At 45.4% G+C, this 20,603-nt stretch overlaps 1 protein-coding gene across 2 annotated transcripts in view; it reads right to left on the reverse strand.

Moving 5' to 3' along the window:
• The window catches only part of STUM (stum, mechanosensory transduction mediator homolog), a 48,735-nt gene that overhangs the window by 11,682 nt on the left and 16,450 nt on the right, over positions 1 to 20,603 (reverse strand). For both annotated transcript variants that reach the window (XM_066546201.1, XM_066546202.1), the window contains exon 2: positions 3,031 to 3,210. In XM_066546201.1, coding sequence (XP_066402298.1) covers positions 3,031 to 3,210 — 180 coding nt within the window. The remainder of the gene's footprint in view (positions 1 to 3,030; positions 3,211 to 20,603) is intronic.

Here is a 20,603-nt window from a genome sequence, read left to right on the forward strand (position 1 = left end):
GCTGGTAGGAATGCTGTGTGAGACGGGGTCAGCATCTGAAGGTTAGGAGGGATGGCTGGCTGCTGCCACCTCACACAAAATTAATTCCTCTGCCATCCGAGGGAATCCAGCCAGTCTGACACAGCTCACTCTGGACAGACCCACGGTGACTTTGTGGGGGTGGTTTTTATTTTCTAAATGCGTGCGAGTCACTTACTTGATTACTTCTTCCAGGAACTGAAGCATACCTGATTGGACTATAATTCTTCTCCTTTTTCCGTCATTAAGGACAGTATGCCATTATCCTCAGAGCAGACTCCCCCTTTCCATGCCTGGGAAATAGCACTAGAAGATGAAAAGCTGGAAGGAGTCTCCTGTTCAAAAGACAGGTGGATGTGGCACTTGGGGAACATGGCTCAGTGGTGGACATGATGGTGATGGCTTAAGACTTGGACTCAATGATTTTGGAGTTTTTTTCCAACCTCAGTGATTTTATGATTCTGTAGTTCTAACTCCCTCCCAAGTCTCTACCAGCTAACAGAGAGGCAGGGACAGGCATCCAGGTGAAATTGCTCCATCCCTTAGGGAAAGCCTGAGCAGAGTTCCTGGCCCTCAGCTGCTTCCCACCCTCCTCCTCACTGCTAGCCCTCACCAGCTTAGACAGGACCTGCTGTGTCCTGCCTCTAGCCCATCCAAATAGCCTGGCACCCTCACAGGGACAGCTGGGATCAGTCATTTCAAGGCAAGGGGACTTGAGGTGGACAGTGGTTTCACACTTTTTTAACTGTTTCCCATCTGCACCCAGATTCAAGTTGCAGTGGTGTACAGTTTCTGTTCAGTGCATCCAATGGTTTGCATGCAAACAAAACCCAACCAAAGCAAACTGGCAGTGTTCTTAAATTAAATGTCTTATTCCTTGCATTAGAAACATGGTTTCCTTCTTAAGTTATTATTTTTTCTTTCAAATATGATAACAAGAATCAACCACTTTGGGACTGACAGGGCTGTTTGATACAGGTAAGAGCAACCAGTCACTTCATTCTTTGTTTCAATTAAGGTTTTTCTTTTCTTCTCCATCAACCCAGAGCTGCTGCATTTAGCCACTACTTTCTCTGCATGGTAAGTAAACTTAAAAGCAGCTATTTAATGAGATGGCAAGAAACTGCCAAGGGCTGCTGCTGGTAAAACATAAGACATGTTGACTCCTCTTGCCATTCTCTACTGCCACCAGAGGGATGAAATACTGCTGCTGTGCTTGGGCACCTCTTGACCTGAGCATTGCCACCACATGCTGCTTATCCATCCTCTGCCTCCCAAACTGGTGGAATCCAGCCAGGTGTGGGAAGGAGTGTTTTGGAGATACTTCCAAGCTGTTTGGTTTTCTCCAACAGCGAAACTGGAGAAGACCCTTCCAGTAAGACCCTCCTAAGCACCAACCCCTCTAACTGGAGAGCAGGGCTTTGGAGCAAAGCAAGATACAGATTCAGTGGTGGTTCTTTGTCAGGACAGATGTTTCCCTGGCTCTCCCCACACCTGCAGAGTGGAGTCCTGCCAGACAGCAACCCACACATGGGGGCTGCCCCACAGAGGAAGAACACAAGAGTTGATGGTTGCAAACTTATGGCGCTACACACAAATCTGGCAGGTTCTTGAAGACACCTCACACGTACACCAATTCACAATTTAGCCTCAGAAATGACCTGCTCTGCAGGTACATCTGGGAGGAAACGTGGCAGGTGGTTTGCAGGGTAAAGCAAAGTGCAGTACTGCCTTCATCCTGAGAAAAGCTTTTGTTTTGCACATGTTCAGGTTTTTAATATCCATCGTTTGCTCTGCATGGGGACTGCCTTAACTGAAGCTGGCTCAGAAATTAACAGGTGGTTTGGTGAGAGGATTTAACCCCTGGGTTTGGCAACTGAAAATGTGCACTGGTTTCCTGCCTTTTTTTTTTTTAATTCCAGTTTCATCCATTTTGTCTTTGGGAAGGTTTCTGGCAACTTCCTGAGATCCTCTCTCCCCCTCTGTCATGCAGCCACAGATGTCATCAGCAGAGATGACAAAGTGGAGCATCTTCAAAGCAAAAGGCAAAAGCTGCCCATAAAATGGTCTCTGGGAGAAGGGCTTGCTTTGGGAGCTGCCTGTCCTGTCAGCCTGAAAGGTCTCAGACCTGTTTGGTTTGAGGGCTTGCCCATCAGCCTCTGGAAAGGGAGTGGGGTCTTGCAGATGGCACCAGCACCCTGAGCTCTGTGCTGCTTCTGGCTTTGGAGGTGAGATGAGGTTGTTGCCTCCATCCTCTGCACCAGGATACAGGAGAATATACAACTTTTACACCAGCGAAAGCCTCTACCAAATGAAAGTTACAGAGCCTGTGTTCTGGATTGGTCATATCTACTAACTGGTGGCTTCAATTATGAACATTTGAAAAAGGATTCTTCTTTCCCTAGACTAATGTTTTAGTCAACTCAAAGGGTGTATGGGATGTCATTCTAGGAGCAGCAAAACACTTCTGGCTCAGCCTAAGAACTTGGTCTGAAACATGAAAAAATACTCCAAAACAATGGGTAAATGTATCCTGGGGAGGAAGAGGAGGATCCAGGAGAGTCCCCAGGGCTTTTCTGGGGACAGCTAGCCCTGGGAGCAGAACTGGCCTAGCAAGAAGGTCTCAGTAACCACAGATTTGCAGCCAGAGTCACAAGGGAGAAAGAGCTTTCTTATTCAAATGGATGTGACCAGGGCAGAAGGGGCTCCAGACAGCAGAGTTCACAGTGTTCCCCCTTCCTGCACGTTTCATTTCATACAGGGAACTTCCCGACCCATGTGGTGGGATGGGAGACTCTCCCAGCTATGTCACAGGGCCCATTCCCACTGCCTCCCAGCAACTTCTCTGCCATGCAAAGTCCAGGGTAACTGCATTTCTCATGGACTTGCAGAGCCCATCCCGTGGCTCTTCCTCCCTACAGTGCAGCCCAGCAGCTCCCGGGGCCATTGTCTGGGACACAGCACCATTGCCATGGAGAGGAGCGGTCAGGAGGGTGAGCCCACTGCACTTACTTGCCAGGATGACCATGTCCATGCCCCAGAATATGCTCATGATCCAGCCCACCATGACGATGGCCGTGAGGATCTGGATGAGGGCGGCGGCGATGTTGAGCCAGAAGACGCAGCACCGGTGCCGGTCGGGGAGGTCGGTGCGGGCCCCGCAGAGCACGGTGAAGGCCGACACGAACGTGCCTGGGGACACACAGCAGCACAGCAGCCCTGAGAGAGAGCCAGGCAGAGGCAGCACCCCTGAGAGCCAGGCAGAACCCCTGAGAGAGAGCCAGGCTGCACCTCCTGCCCTCACATTGCCGCCCTCCCCTCAGAGCGCCTCGCTTTCCGTGCTTGGAGAGCAGGGTGGAAAAAACACTCCTTGGGTGTAGCAAAATCATCATCTCCCCCAACAAAGAGAAATTATTGATGTCTGACTGCAAGGCGTTGCGTGAAAAATGGGTATTTTATAGTTGGCTTTTAGCAAATACTGAAATGAATACGGCAAAAGACAAATCAAACCAGCTGATGCTGTAGCAGGGCCCTGCCCACTTCTCCCATTTCCCAGGGCTTTCTAAATTTTCCATTTTTGCACTTCACAATAACAAAGAACAAATTTGTATTTTTTTAAGGGCAGGGGAGTGAACAAAATGCAGACTCAAATGAGAGTGGGAGTGGGAAAGCTGTCCCCAGGGGCTGGGGCTGCTGGGGGGCTCTAACCCTGCACTGGCACAGGGAGGAGAGACATGTTCCCCCAGCCTCTCACCCCTAGAACCACCCAGACAGGAGATGTGTGTAGCCATGATATTTTCTGAAAAGTCCTTTCCTTAGGATTTTTTCTCCTGAGAAGCTGAGAGGCCTCAGGAACAAAATGTAAACAATGGTTACCTGCTACTGTGGAATGCAACAGGTGGATCCATGATTGGTCTCATGTGGTTGTTTCTAATTAATGGCCAATCACAGCCCAGCTGGCTTGGACTCTCTGTCTGAGACACAAGCTTTTGTTATCATTCTTGCTTTTCTATTCTTAGCTAGCCTTCTGATGAAATCCTTTCTTCTATTCATTTAGTATAGTTTTAATATAATATATATCATAAAATAATTAATCAAGCCTTCTGAAACATGGAGTCAGATCCATCTCTTCCCTCATCCTAAGGCCCCTGTGAACACTGTCACAGATGTGGGCAGCAGGAACCCTTCACCCCCCTGCCCTGCTCAGGCTGGCTCCGGCAGACACACACACAAAAAAAATGAGTGGCACTGCATTTTTGCACAATTTTTGCACACCCAGTCACAGGCTGCTACCTGAGGGCATGTTTTAACCAAGCAGAAGTAGCTAAACTTCTTAAAGTGCTGGAGCCAGGGGACCTGGTGTGGCAGCCCTTGGCTCGGCTTGAGACCAACTTGCAAACCTCGCAACCACACTCCAAACTTCCCAAAATGTTTCAGATGAAGGATCTTGTTCATGTATGAAAATTAAAGCTGGAGAAAAAAGCCAAAAACCTACACCTCATCAGCCTTTCACAAAGATTCTTCCTAAATTTCTACTCTTGGACAAGGCAGATTTTTTACTTTTAGCTGCTATGTTGTGCTCATGGTTGGCTGACACTCACAGCTCAGGGAAACCTTGTCTGTCCCACAACCAACACAAAGAAATACACACTATGGGTAAGGAGCAGAAGAAGCAGTTCCTGGCTCCTCTAAAATATGAGCTGTTGGCCAGGGGGTTCAGGCACCTTTTCGAAGTATGGATTTCAACACCTCTTAGAGTTATGAATTGTCCTTGGGTTTTTCTGAAACAAATACAGCATTGCTAAGGTAAGTACCAAGGTGCAATGTTGATTGTATTGGATAACACAGTTCTGTGAAGTGCCTTCTTTCATCAGTATCTTGAATTAAAATGATAGTTTCTACAAAAAGTGCCTTTTCCTCCACTTAAAGGATGGAAACCTGCAAACAGCCCGTAGGATGTGAATGAATGAGCACATCTTCAGTGCACGAGTGCCTTGTTGAACTCAGGGAAGGTGGGAGGCCCTTGGTTGGACTGAAAACAGGGACAAAACACTCAGTTTGCACCCTTGTAGTAAATCTTATCAGACCAAGAGAGCAGAACCATCTGGTTAGAAGCAAAATACCATTTTATCCTGCACTGCCGGGGAGGTGGAAGAGAGAATCTCTTTCTTTGCTGCCTCTTCCTTAGTGGGTCACAAGGATAACAGGCAGCTGAGATGCCAAAATGCTGGGGAAGGCTGGCTACAGCCTATTTTTAATCCTGACACCCTCTGCAAGCTTCAATTCCAGTGTTTCCCTAACACTCCACCAGCTCCTAAAACCCTGCTTGTCTTCCTGCCATTGGCTGGATCCGATTTCTTATTTCACCCCCTCCCTGTGGCCTCTGCCAGAGCTGGGCATGGAGCAGGCATGGAGGGGACTGAGGGGTGCTGCTGGGGCAGGGGGAACACAGCCCTACAGCACAGCATCACTGCCAGGGACAAGGGCAGCATGAGAACCACCCTTGGGCTTCCTCGGGCAGGGTTTCATCCCCAAATCCACAGAAACAAAAGGGTCTGCAGAGAGGAAAGGGAAAGTCATTATAGTCCCAAAGGATGTTGTGTGAGTATCCCCGTAGCTGTCTCTTGCTCTGTGGCATTGTCTTCCACGTCTCTTTTGTCCCCTGTGTGGGATTATGTGACATCTCTGCCCTGCTTCACCCACCTTTTTTTTTTCCTTTATAGTTTATCAAAGCAGAAGGAAGCCTGGAATATTTCCCTCCTGCTTCCTGCAAGTGTTGTCTTCAAAATTACACCACAGCAGTCTCTGAGATTAAATATGGATTGAGGCAACATCAGAGGCTGGGTGTTTATGTTTTCCCATCAGGATGCAAAATCTTGCCAAATGGAAATGCCCGTCTCTTTTAAAAATGAAAATCTTCCCCTCTTGCCTAACCTTTAACTCTTCCAACATGTGTTACAAAGAAAGGTCAAAAATGAGCAATAATTCTTAAACTACAGCTTCAAATCCTTCCAGTGAAGCTTTTAAGATATTTAGAGCAAGGTGCTGAATTAGCCAATTAATGCCCTAAATACCACAGTGACTAAGCTAAAGTCTAGTCCCATTCAGAAAGGAATAAAGCTAACAAAGCATTTAAGTGTCCTCCTCTGGACTGGGAATAGATACAGAAACTGGGATTAAAATCTCCTGAACCTTGACTTCTGATTCCTCTTCAGGCCACCTTCCTACTCACAGGAGCCAATTCATTTTTCCAGTGTCAGTCCATTTTCTTTATTACTTATGATGAGCCAATCTTTGGGAGCTTGCTGGCATTTTTGAACACAAGACTTTGGCTGTGCCAGCAGGCATGGGATGGAGGCATTTTCCCTCTACTCCACACATTGAGAATGTGAAGCAGGAGTAAGAGTCTTAAATGCTTTTGCCAAAGAAGATGTTTTCTCCTTCCTGGTTACACACTGCCAGATATAGAATTGTTTGCATCTGGAAAGGGAGAGGTGGAGAGGAGGAGGAGGAAGGCAAGCAAGCTGTATCTGCCTCAGAGCTGGGGCACTGAACCATTTCCCTCCCTGACCATTCAAACACTTGAATCCCTACAGCCTGGAAATCCTAAACCTGGAATGCCAGCTGCTGGGGTGATGTTGGCCAAATAAATCAGCAGTCCAAAAGGGTCTCAGGTTGTGAGTGCAGCCAGCAATCACAAACCAGTAACTCCACGAGCAGATATAAACTGAACACCCATGCAGTTGTGCCAGTATAAGATAAGTAAATGATAGCAAGCATTTCTTCCATCTTCCCAATGGAAAAAAAAACACCCAAACTGCAATGAAATCTGGGATTATTCTAAATCATTAATTAATACAGCCTCTTTGTGGACACAGGGGAGGTGATGGAGTTGTCCTGGACTGTTTTTAATGAGTCTGTTTGTTCAGCCCCTTGCAGTCACCTGGCTGAACTGTACACAGCAAGTACCAAGGGCAGAGGGCTGGGTGGGAGATGAGGATTGCTCTTCTGGAGCAGCTGGGAGGCAGAGGGTGCAGGCACCCTGTGCAGCAAGGCTGTGAGGGGCTGTGACACTGATCCTGCTCTTCAAACTCATCTCACTTGGGGCAGTGTCAGCCAGCTGGGGGACCCACATGGTGCTGGGACAGAAAAAGAGCCTCTGGGAGCCTCTGCTTGCTTTGGCTGTCAGCACAATTGGGGTATTTTTAGACTACACCAGCCTGCTGCTTGTTTCCAGCAGTTTAACCCATTGAACACAAAGGGGATGTGTTATCTGCAGAACAACACAATTAAATGAAGGAGCAAAGGAGGGGGTTTGGCCCTTTCTTTCCTTTCTGGTCCATTGTCATGCAGGATGAAGTCTCCTCTCTGATGTCTGCTGGTATCTTGGCAGCCACAGCCTTCCCAAGAGCATCACCTGCTAGTTCCTGGCCTCACAGCCCACAGAAAAATAGTATGAGAGGGCTAGCTTGGGCTTTTCTCTTTCAGAGCAAAACCTCACGCCCTGGAAATGGATCCCCTGGTTTCCTGTTGTTTGAGTCACTCACCCAGGGTGGAGAAGGGATGAGGTCAAGACCATGGCCTGTCCTGAGCAGTCTCCTCTGTGTTATCCCTGAGTGCAGAAGGGAATGTGTTATGGAATGCCTTAAGCTGCAGAAGAGTTTTTCCTCTCCTGTTTTTACAAGAAAGACCATCCTGGGCACTCTTGCAAGGGCTTTAGTCAGACAGAGCTTGGCACATTCCATGTGGAGGACCAGCTGTGATGGCACCTTCTCAGGAACATCAGAAGTGGGAGCCTGGTTGGAGCCAGAGGAAGAGGGGACACTGATGACCACAGTGGAAGTGCAAGTAACTTGAGCATGCAGACAGCTTAGTGGGCTTCCCACTGACTGCCAGGTACTGAGACTTCCCAGAAGAAAGCATCTCTGATGCAAGGAAATCACATCTGATGAGCTGGTACAGGTGGAGGAACAGCAGAAACCCAAATTACTGCAATCAGGGGCCGCAGGTGGAGATGATGATGGTGATGATTCCCTACCCTAGAAAAGCCTGGAGTGGGTAGGGAGCATTTCTTCCTCAAAATCATTGAAGACATTCCCCTGTAGTTCTGGGAGTAAATAAGGCAGTGTTATGGTGCCTCCTTTCCTGCTCCCAGAGAGAAAAACCAGGGCCATGTCACGACTCAGGAGCTGGAGCAAAGCTGCAGGAAGCACACAGCTGGAGGCAAGTACAGGCAAAGATGGGAACAGAACTGGAGGTGTCTGTGGGAGCAGGGCTGTTGGATCATCACAGGGAGATGTAATTAATGAGTGTGTGCTTTGTGGGGATGAGCTGTGCCTGTATTGTGTCAGGGGAGCGCTCTGTGTGGGGACACGTCTGCTGCGCGGCTTTCAGTTTTCTTAAGTAAAATGATTATTAGCTGTCATTAAACAGTGCTGGCAGGTTTGTGAGGCAGATGTTGTGGATGTGCTGAAAATTCATGAGATGTGCAAGCTCTTGCTGGTGTGAGTCAGAAGAAGCTGCACAGGAATGGTTATAAGGACTGCACTCCTTGCCTTGGTATAAATTGAATATGATATCTATTAGTCAAGGCATCCTTGGCCCCCAGTGTCATGAACTTGTTTTTATACTCTAGTTAGAGGTGTAAAGAGTCATTTTGGGAGTGGAGGCTTATTGTAGATGCAGGCAACCCCAACAAGGGGAGAGAATGATGTATCTGACTCCATGTTCTCAGAAGGCTAATTTATTACTTTATGATACTATATTATATTAAAGAATACTATACTATACTAAAGAATACAGAAAAGATACTTACTGAATGCTAAAGAGGTAATAATAATGGAAACTCGTGACTCTTTCCAGAGTCCTGACACAGCTTTGCCCTGATTGGCCAAAGAGTCAAAACAATTCACACCAGAATCCAATGAAATAATCACCTGTGGGTAAACAATCTCCAAACACATTCCACATGAGCACAACACAGGAGAAGCAAATGAATTAAGAATTGTTTTTCTTTTTCTCTGAGGCTTCTCAGCTTCCCAGGAGAAAAATCCTGGGCAAAGGGATTTTTTCAGAAGATGTGAATGCCACACTTGGTCCCTCAAAATTAACAATCTGAATCCCACAGATTGAGATCTGCCAGGAGGGGACATGGATGACACCTTGGTGCAAATGCCAGGTCCCCTGGACAGCTGTGTGGGCAGAGACAGCAGGAACCCAAGGGTAGGAGAGGGAGAGGAGAAAGGGAAGGAGAAGAGAGTGGAGGCAGCAAACGTGACAGAACCTAGATGTTGCCATGGAGAGCAGCTCATGAATTTTTCCTCCGTGGCCTGCTATTAAAAATGTTTTGTTTAGCTTTTGCCAGCACATTGTTTTTATTTTCCCCTTCCATATCCGAAGGACATCCAGAGGGAATTTTTGGCTCCCTCCATTCCTCTTGGCCTCAGTGTGGACAAAAATATACAGTGACAAGGGAGAGCTGGCAATCCTTGTCTCCACAGGGTTTGTTCCAAGTCCTGAGCCTGCAGAAGGCAGGCTGTGTATGGGGTGAGCTCTCTGCTTTCCCTACACATGTAGAAAATGACCAGCACATCCCAAAGCACCGTGTGTCCATGGCTGATCCCAGCTTTCCCAGCACCTGGATGTAGCTCCAGCACTGAGCTCTGCATCTGTTTGTTATCAGGAGCTTTATGTCATGTGGTCAGAGCACACTTGACAGTGTTTGTGTAGCTTCTACAGAAGGCAGCCCACGTGCAAGTAAGACAGCAGTGCCTTTGCATCAAAAATGAGATTTTTCTCGTATTTAATGCTCTAGAAGAAGTTAACTCTTCCGAAACACAAGGGTTTTTTAACTAAAACTTCAAAACTTGACTGCAACAAGCTTTCACAGACTTCCAAGTCTAAAAATACACAGCAAAATCTTAAATTACATGGTGGGGGGGGGGGCTGCATGAAGGTGAAGTGACTTACTAAAGCTTTAATTATACATGGACTGATCCAAATTATTTTTACTCTGCAGCACTGCAATGTTTTGAACACTTAAAAGCAGCCACCCATAAATAGTGAGATTGAAGTACAGCTTGTTCCACTGCCAGACATTCCATAATCCTTGGGTGAAGTTTTCCAGTCCAGTCCTATGGTTTAATTCTGTTGACTTGTATTTGAGACTGGAGAATTTCTGCTGAACAGCAAATGCAAGGCCCCAGATAATCTAGAGTGGTGGAGCAAACCTCAGAATTCTACCAGGACTTGCTGAATTATCTTTGCAAGTTGCACCTGCTTGATTCTCAGATTTTTTATTTTTTTTTCCCTCCTTCTGGATAAATGATGTGGTCCCAGAACCACCAATGGCATTTTGCATCATGCTTTACAACAGTGTGAGCCACTGTGGAGAATATGTGGTGTCCCAGAAGTGGGGGGGGGGAGTGTTGCTACATGGACAGGAAATAGACATAGGGAATGGGAAAGCTGTAAAGAGTAATGCCTACCACCTACAGCTATGGAATATGAAATGCTGGAGATAAGCTCATCAAAGTCCCTCAGAAGTGGATGACAGCCCATCTGCATGTCAGACAGGGAATGAAGAGCCAGGGAGGCTGAAGGAGCTGCCACTGGTTTCACGTTGTGAAAACAGCTGAGGCACTGCAGCCTTGCTCCTGCTCAGTGCTTGCTTTTTTTCTTTACTAATGGAATGGAGGGAAGATTTTTAATTAATTTACATCCTTATTAAGCATGCCAGCATTGAGAGAAATAATGCAACTGGCTTCCAATTATAACAAACATAAAGGAGAACAAAAGGCATGACTGCTGTTTACAGCACAGGGAGGTTTGTGGAGAGCTCATCTGACCCAAGTGGAGTCATTCCTGCTGCTCTGTAACTTTATCAGCAATTTAAAAGCTCTTTTTTTTTTATGGAATCAGCTCTGCTGCTGGTTTCTCTCTGTCTGCTGCCATGCAGAACTTTCTGTATTTATATTGTCTGCAATAAACCAGGTACTTATCCCACCTTGTGTCCCCTTCTCCTGCTGGGAGCAGCCGTGTGGATGCTCTGCCATGGCTCTCCTAGTCCCAGGCTGCTCTGCACCCACCCACTGCAGGAGCCTGGGACTTACATGAGAGAAGACCCAAGGAGCCAGAAATAATCATCCACTAAACCATCTCTTATTCTTAAGACTCCCCTTAAGTCTCTGCTCCTATTCACAGAAATTGATTTTCTGTTTCCTTGGTGTACATCCAGAAACAAACCTCAAGCCATTCTGTTTTGTGCTGTTGATACAGAAATAATTTGATTCTGGCTTTTCACCCAAAAAGCTGGAAGCTTCAACAGCAGAATGTCTGGGGAGAGCCCCTCCTCATTTCAGAGAGGCCATGAAACCTCTTGCAAGAAAAGCTTTCTGGCTTTCTGATCCCTCCAGTTTCTAAAGGACGCTGGAAGTAAAAGCTGTGTTGTCACTGTCACATCTTCTGAAAAATCCCTTTGCCAGGATTTCTTCTCCTGGGGAGCTGAGAAGCCTCAGAGAAGAATGAAAACAATAATTATCTGATTGCTTCTCCTGTGTTTTGCTGCTTTGGAATGTGGTTTGGAGATTGTTTCTCCAACAGGTGCATGTTTGATTGGTTTCATGTGAACTGTTTTGACTTAATGACCAATCACAGTCCAGCTGTGTTGGGACTCTGGAAGCAGTCACAAGTTTTCATGATCGTTCTTTGTAACCTTCTGTCTGTATCCTTTCTCTATTCTTTAGTATAGTTTAGTATTCTTTAGTATAGAATTCTTTAATATAATATAATACCATAAAATAATAAATTAGCCTTCTAAGAACATGGAGTCAGATTCTCAACTCCTCCTTCATCCTGGGGACCCAGCAAATACCACACTGTGTAACAGCAGAAGCAAAATGAGGAAAAGCGTCTGGATTTTTATGAGCTTTCATACAGGGTCTTGCCAATTATACAGTGATGAACTGAAGTTTATTCTTAATTGTCTGTGCCACAGGAAGCTCTTTCTTGTCAGGCACAGAGCAGGAGGAGGGCAGGCAGGATCCTGCAGCTCCCACATGAGTTTAAGGCTGCTGGGTGCAGCCACACCAAAGGCTCACTCCTCTCCCTGCCTCTGCCCTCCTCAGGTTCATCAAGTGCCATCAGCAGCCATCTCAGAGAGCTCTCATGGAGCACAAGGACAGCAGCAGGCCAGGGGCAGGGCAGGCTCTCTGCCCCCAGCCCTGCTGGCTGATCCAGCCCTGCAGCCACAGCTCCAGGTGAGCTCTGCAGCTGCTCTGCCTCCTCTGTCTCTCTCATCAATGCCTTGAGATGAATTTAGCCCTTTGAAGCTCCCGAGGAGGACCTGCTCTGCTCGTGGAAGGATGGATTAACTACTTGCAAGATTCACTGAGCAGTGACTCTGAGCTTGCTGTGATACCCTGGAGCCCTTAACTGTGAAGACAAATCATGTTAATTAGGGACTAGCAAGACACAAGACAGAATTAATCTTTTTAGAAAGTTAGATGGGGATGCAGAGCAATTAGGGGTTATTCTACTGAACAAGGTAGCTGAAATGGCAATGTAATAAATTGCATCAGCCTCCAAAATCACCTCAAAGTACAAGCTATCTTTTAAGGACTAGAGGAATGTAAAACAAAACTGACATAAATGTTCAGAGATTTGCAGTGATAAATGTACAGGAGATAACAAAAACATCCCTTCATCTTTTTTTCTTAATCCAGAAAACTCAGTGCACACACTTTATGAGCCAAAGTGTCTCAAGCAGGGACAAACAGGACATAAGAGAATTGCACTCTGTAGCTAAGTGGTGTGGTGCTGTACCCAGGAGTCTGGAATATGATTTGTGAGACCAGGACTCCATCCTGGATTTACAGCTGCTTGCTAAGTAATTCTGATGCTATAACTTGATTCTTATAATGCCAAAGTAACATTATTAAGGTGTTAATTTAGAGAGTCTGTCAGGAAATTCACTGTCTAGCCTGATGGGGCTATATCCTTGTTGTTCTGTTCAGTGCTGCCATTAGTCAAATAGTGACCAAGTCTTGCTTTTAAAGGACACTTTTCATAAAACCACTACTCTTAGATGAAAGGTAAAGCACTTTACCTACTGAAGCCATTGCTGTTTTGCTGATGTACTTTTCATAAAACCACTACTCTCAGATGAAAGGTAAAGCACTATACCTACTAAAGCCATTGCTGTTTTGCTGATGTACATAGCATCCAATATATTTAGGAGATGGTGCTTTACACTCTAAGTTTGGCTTTGGTACCTTCAGATGATTCAGATACTTTACAAACAAAAATCTCATTTCATGGTCATTTACTTGGCTGAGAATATCAAGATGTTTTATCCTATTCAGCAAAACCATTAGGGAGCATTTTCAACAATACCTGCAGCTTTTCCATCCCTTTTAACTGGAATTACCATCCCTGACCAGCATGATGGCAATGATCATCTCTGAACCTGATGGGATCTGCAGAAGAACATTGTGGGGTGAGGAGGACAAGGACCCACTCAGAGCTGAGCTGCAGCAACCCATGGCCTCCTTGGTGAGGGTGCTGTAATTCTCCTGTGGACCAAGCTCTGGAGTCTTCCTCAGCCATTTTGGCTCCCCTTGGAAAAGCCCCATGCAGGCCAACAAAAGCAAATCTCTTCTGGCAGCATGGAAATGAGCTATGGTACCTTGTGCCTGACATCACCCCAGCCCGGGCTCCATAAATAGTGCAAGCTGGAGTGACCCCTGACTCCACAGATTCTGTGGATATGAGCACCAGCCAAGACAAAAGAATCCAGCCCAGATAGAACAGTTTTCTAAAAGGAAGATTTCTGATTAGGATGGAGAAAATGTGGATATTATGGAGGGTGGTGCATGTGTCAGCAGCAGCAGCAGGTGTCCTGTGATGCTGTGGAGGAGAACCTGAGCAACCTGCTCTGCTTTAACCCACTTGGAGGAAGAACTAAGTGACCCCCAGAAGCCTCTTCCAGTCCCAGCTATTCCATGGTATTTCAGTAACTTTAACTACTCCACACAAAGCTTGGCTGATCTCCCTGGTTTTTCCCCCAGAGCTGTGTCCTCCTGCCACCACATGTCTGACAGCCCTTGAACACAGGCCTCTTGATTTCTCAATTTATTTTTGAAAAGCTGCTCTGGTTCTAAAATGTCAAGTGCAATTACTCTCAGAGCAATCAGAAAACTTGCTTGTGAGTTGCTGATAACACCAAAACAGGTGAACCTCAAGCTGTGCATGCTCCTGTCAAACAGCTCAGGCAGCCTCTGTGGGGAGATGCAAATACTGCTTTCTGCAGAAGTACTGGCCTTCTTGAGAAGAAATATTTACTTGGATAAAATCATCATTTCTGCAGGGACTAGTCCTCTTCTGTCTGAGAGCAAAGCTAAAGGAAATGCCAGAGCTGAGCTGAGCAGGTCACAAACTCAGATGAGTACTTGTGTTCAAATGCCAGGTTATCCACAAACACTTAATGCTTCTTGGCCATCTGGATGTGTCCAGCAAGGCCTGCAGAGGCACAGCCCTGTAAATGTGCTTGTGAGGTTTTTATATGTGGTCTTTTCATTTGAATTCCCTGTTCCTCCCCTCACTTGGAGGTCTTGTGTTCCCAGTTTGCAGCAAATAGCACTTGATTTACACCTATTTGTGTCCAAGGACTGACTTTCCCTTTACCAAATACTTTCCAATATCTGCCAACTAGCTGCTGGTCAGCAGTAGGTAAAAATGAATGTGTATTTTTTTTGTAGATGTCACAAAGAACTGAGCTTCCAACATCACAATAGAGCACAGAATGATTTGGAGTAAAATACAAAAAGTAATACCTCTATGTACAATGACTTGAGGACCTCATTTGCTGGAGGCTAGAGGAGATTTATATGGAGTGAGATGTACCAGGAAAAAGGGTTATACAGAGAAACTTGAAATTAACATGGTTACATCCCACCTCTTCTTTTTATTTTTATTTTTTTTTAAATTCTGACCTGGAACAGGTTACAATGAGGTTGGGCACAATGGTAACATGGTTCAGCACTCCTATGCCTGTCAAAAGGTGCAGCTGAGATTCAGACCTTTAAATGTCCTTTCCAGAAGTCACACTGGGGGCAGCAGACCAACCACAACACCTGACACTGACATTGCAATGCAAGACTTCTCAGTCTGAACAAAGATGCTGTTTCTCTGCTTCTGTACATCCCCCAGTTTGGCTAACTGGAATTCACCAGGGTCAGTTTTCCATTGTGTTTCCTAAGCAAGGCTGATTTTTTGGGGAGTACCAGTCCTGCTGAGGAAAGGGAATTCACATTTGCCACTTGAGTGCCAGCCAGGGCCGGGCTTCAAGTGGTAAGCAGTGTTTGCACCCCACAGGACTCTCCCTGGGCCAAAGAGCTCTTTCTGCAGTTCCTGACTATCCCTAAAGCTCCTCCTCCCATATTTTCTTGGGGACTGGGTACTGTGGCTTCCTGGAGCAGCTCAAAAAGCTTCATCCCCTCCCACTCACCAAGGACTGCCTTTTGCACCTTGCATAGCTCCCCCAGTTCAGGCCTCTGAACCAGAGGATTGCATTTCCTTGTAAAGAAGGAGTGGGCATAGAAAGAAAACACTTTCAAGAAGGCCAGGCACAGCTGAGGGACCATCCATCTAAGCTTTATTAATTTCTCTGTTGTTTTACTTTTCCTTCTGCCAAAAAATACTTCTGTATTGGACCCAGATTCATCCCTGACACGAATCCACTGACTGTCAGAGTTACACCAGGGATTAATTTGGCTCACCAGGGCTAACCTGATCTTGGCAGCAATTCTGAAGTGCAAACTGCAGAAAGACAGGACTTTTAAATAATAGCCACAGGCCATGGCAAACAGCATCCACCTGCTGCTCAGTGTGAGGTTGATAAATTCAAACATGGATAGCATGGATACCTCCTAAAGCAGAATTAGAAATTGTAAAAAATTGATTCTATGTGCACACATGTTCTCTCCTAACTTTTTAGCCAGTCTGTTGAGCTGTGTGAGGAGCAGGCTCTGCTCAGCAGATGGTGTTGCTCTCCTTGCTCCCCAGCTGGCTCCTGGTGATCATGGCAGGTTCTTTGGGCTTGCCTTGTGCCCAGCAGCTGTACAGCTGTGAGATTCATTATCCAGCTCCTGGGACTCTGCAGCTTTAATGGCAGCTGTGTTTAAGCTCATTATCCCAGCTGGACTCACTGTATCAGCATTCACACTACAACATGAATTCAGTTTATGGCACTGCACAGCTGAAGCTAAGGGGAGGTCTGCACTCTACCCCACTGTAGAAAAGGTTTCTTACAAGTCTCCTACCTCAGCAGAGTTGTGTCAGTCATGCAGCTTCACTTGTCACTCCAGCTCCCCTAACCAACTTCCTTCTTCCCTTGCTTTATCTTGGAACATTTCCTACATTTCCCTTCTCTCACAACTGAGGTTTCTGTCCCCTCTGCTGGAACAGTTCTCACCAAGGTCTGCAGAGAGTGTGGAGGAGTGTCAGGACCTGTGCTCCACGTTTCTGTTCCTAGCTCTGGCCTGCACCAGGGCTCTGGCATCTTGCCTTCTGCCTCCCTTCTGTCTCCCACCATGTCCTCAGCATCTCTCACTCTCTGCTGCCATCCTTCTCTTCCCATGTCACAGAGGCACTGACTCAGCCTCTGCAATTCTCTTCCCCATTCTCTGCTCCCTCCATATCCTGCCCTCTTTAAACTTCACCTGCACACAAGCCTTTGTGTGCCATCTCTATTTCTTTGCCAGTAACTCAACTCCTGCATTTCTTTAGGACACTTCTCCCATATCCTGCCCACTCCTTGTGGTCTCTTGTCACCATGATATTTTCTGAAAAATCCTCTTTGCCCAGGATTTTCTCCTGGGAAGCTGAGAAGCCTCAGAGAGGAATGAGAACAATAATTATCTGATTGCTGCTCCTGTGTTTGGCTGCTTTGAAATGTGGCTTGGACATTGTTTACTAACAGGTGAATGTTTGGTTCCATGTGAATTGTTTTTAATTAATGACCAATCACCATCAGCAGTGTTGGACTCTGAGAAGTCAGTCATGGGTTTTTATTATTCATTCTTGTGGAGCCTTCTGATGTATCCTTTCTCTTTCTATGGTATAGTTTTAGTATAGCATTCTTTAGTATAATATCATAAAATAACAAATCAACCTTCTGAGAACTTGGAATCAGATTCTCATCTCTCACCTCATCCTGGGCACCCTCACAAACATCACAGTCTCTCTGCTTGGACATCCTCTCCTCTTAATGAAGATGGCAAAGTCAAACTCAATTTCTTTGCACAGTGAATGTTTCTTACTGATGACACCACCAACCACCTTTTCAACAGACTGGCTTGCAAGGAAATAGAAAAGGAGGATAATTATGTATTTAATTCCTCCTTCTCCTTTCCCCATGCAGTCACTTTTCTCCAACTTCTATTTCATTTTCCTCTTTCTCATAAGACTAATTTTTTTCCTTCCTTCTATTCACCTACTCTCCAGCCAGAGTTCCATTTCAGATGCCACAACAAATGCTTTTCACTCTAAAGCTTGGCTTTCAGAGCTGGTGAAAACCTGTCACTGTTTTCATTTACAGACATCCTGCAACACAAATGCCCTACCTTGAATTAGGGATTTGTTCTAGGTCCTGTGTGACACAAGGTAACTTGCTGTGACAATTTATTTCTGTAGTTACCCCATGTCCCAATCTGTATTAGGAATCTAGAAAGGCTGCATCAGTTAAACCATTGCTGTGCCATTTTATTTTTATTTTTATATATATGTTTTTCTTGCACGTGTAGGTACCTGCAGTTCTGAGCACCAAAAAGAGAGGCAGCAAAACTTTCTCCTGCCCAAAATTCAGTCCTAGTGCTCCTTCCCACACCACTCCTCAAAGCATGGGCTCCTGTGTGCTCTGAAAGCACAGACCCCTGATGCGCTGCTACACCTTGATGTTCTCCTCCTACTTAGGGATTCCTTACTCTTCTCTGCTAATCCCTACAGGTGTCTGAAGTGTATTTCTAGAGACATTATAACTTCCTACACTTAAGCATTAAATTACCCCACATTTCTAGCTAAAATAATTCATTTTTCTTTTAATTTTAGTGATTAAAAGCGTAGCACTTTTTCTTCTCTCACATTTTACAAAATGAGATTTCTAGTACAGTACTGTAGAAAAGCAGCAATCTGACACATCAGAGCTATTCTGCCATCTTTTATTGTGCCTTGTCTGCACTGAAAAAAAATAAGCATGTATTTTTAGCTGTGCTACACAGAACAAACTGATAGCAGAGGCCTGTTATTGTCATTCAAAGGAGCATTTGTTTAACCAGATGCACTCATGAAAAATTATCTTAAATTTTACAATTAGTATTTTTCAGAGAAAAGTGTCTGTCCCATGAAAAATCCAAAGACACTGATGCACTCAGACCACATCACAGAGCAGCTGCATCTTACTCCTTTTCTTGGAGATGGATTGGAACAGCAGCAGCAGCACTCTGGGACATCAGTCATGCACAGCAAACCACATCTCTCCATCTCAGACACGGGGAAGGGATTAACACACTGCAACACTCTGAGCAGAAGGGTTTACTGTAGGATCTGACATCCTTAGTGATCCTTACACTGTGCACTACAAATGGAACCACTGCCCTACAGCAGCTCCTTGTAGGGAAATCTGTGACAAGCTGGTTCACAGGGGAGAAGGGAAGCTGAAGTTCAAAATGCACAGATCAGGCTCCTGAATGAGAAGTTGCTAAGGTTTGTGCAGACCCCATTAGTTCTCACCCAGAAAATGTTCCTCATGTAGAACAGGAACTTCAGCACATGGTAAAAGCACTGGGTGCTTGTGTGTGATGGTGTTCACAGGGGTCTGAGGATGAGGGAAGAGACAAGGATCTGACTCCATGCCTCAGAAGGCTTGATTTATTATTTTATGACATATATTACATTAAAACTATACTAAAAGAATAGAAGAAAAGGTTTCCTCAGAAGGCTAAGAATGGAATAGGAAAGAATGATTACAAAGGTTTGTGGCTCGGCTCTCTGTCTGAGCCAGGTGGGCTGTGATTGGCCATTAATTACAAACATCCAACATGGGCCAATCAAAGATCTACCTGTTGCATTCCACAGCAGCAGATAACCACTGTTTACGTTTTGTTGCTGAGGCCTCTCAGGATTCCTTAGGATTTTCCATAAAAGATGTCGGCAACACTTGTGACTGGGCAAAATTATGGTCATGGGTGGGTCTGGGGTGTAGGTGGAATAGATCAGCCTAAATGTGTTGTTCATGAAACCACAGGGAGCTCAAGGCTTCTGTGCTACCCTGGAAACTCCTCCTGTGCTCCCCTGCAAGAAACTAGAACTTTTTAGTTCTTTTTAGAACTAAAGGGCCTTTTAGAAATCTTTGCATTCACCTTTGCTATTTGCTCTGTACTCTCCTCAACCATGGCATCTGACAGAAAGCACGGCCAGATTTGGGGTGGGAAGAGGACTGGATGGAGTGAAAATTGTGATTAATTCCCCTTGGTACTCTTTGAACTAATATTGATAAAAACACCGAAGAAAGATCAAAGAAAAGAACAATACAGAGGTGCAAGTACCACTGGTGGGGTAGGAAATTCCCTGCGGCATTCACATTCTCTGAAAAAACTCCTTTGCCCAGGGTTTTTCGCCTGGGAAGCTGAAAAGCCTCAGAGAAAAGGAAAACAATTCTTGTCTCATTTGCTTCTCCTGTGTTGTGCTCATGTGGAATGTGTTTGGAGATTGTTTACCCACAGGTGATTGTTTCATTGGATTCTGGTGTGAGTTGTTTTGACTCTTTGGCCGATTGGGGCCAAGCTGTGTTGGGACTCTGGAAAGAGTCACGAGTTTTCATTATTATCTTTTTAGCATTCAGTAAGTATCCTTTCTGTATTCTCTAGTATAGTTTTAGTATAGTATTCTTTAATATAATATAGTATCATAAAGTAATAAACTAGCCCTCTGATAAGATGGAGTGCTCCTCATCATTCCTGCCTTCGTCTGTGGCCCTGCAGTTACGATAATTCCCTGAATCTTAGACTACCCCGAGGAAGAAAGGAGTACCTGGAGAAGGTGCAGGTGCACTTGCTGACATGTTGGCTGGCTGCACAAGGCAGAACCTGTGTGGAGCTGTGGGGAAGTTCAGCCTCATCATTCCCAGACAAGTCACAAATCATACAAGGCAGGCACAGTGTGCACCATCCATGGGATCCATGGGAAACATCCCATTTCTGGATCTGGCAATAAGGCAATACAAGTCTATCAGAAAAGTGCTTTTTATTTTCCTGTTAGTGGAAATTAACAGCTGAGCCAAACTGTTCAGCAGGGAGAGAACACAAACATAACATTCTTACCCTTCTCAAATGTCTGGCCCTAAACTATTTATAATCCTTCAAAATGTTTTTTAACATATGCAAGTAACTGCATCTATTTTTCTACTTATTCTGTTTTAAACATACTGTCTCTTCTCTCATAATGTCCATACTGACCAAGAGCAGCACTTCACCTAGTTCCCTTTATTTTAGCATCTCATAAGTATTAATGATACCCCAGTGTATGTCTGT

The sequence above is a fragment of the Molothrus aeneus genome, chromosome 3, assembly GCF_037042795.1.
Source record: "Molothrus aeneus isolate 106 chromosome 3, BPBGC_Maene_1.0, whole genome shotgun sequence".
NCBI lineage: Eukaryota > Metazoa > Chordata > Aves > Passeriformes > Icteridae > Molothrus > Molothrus aeneus.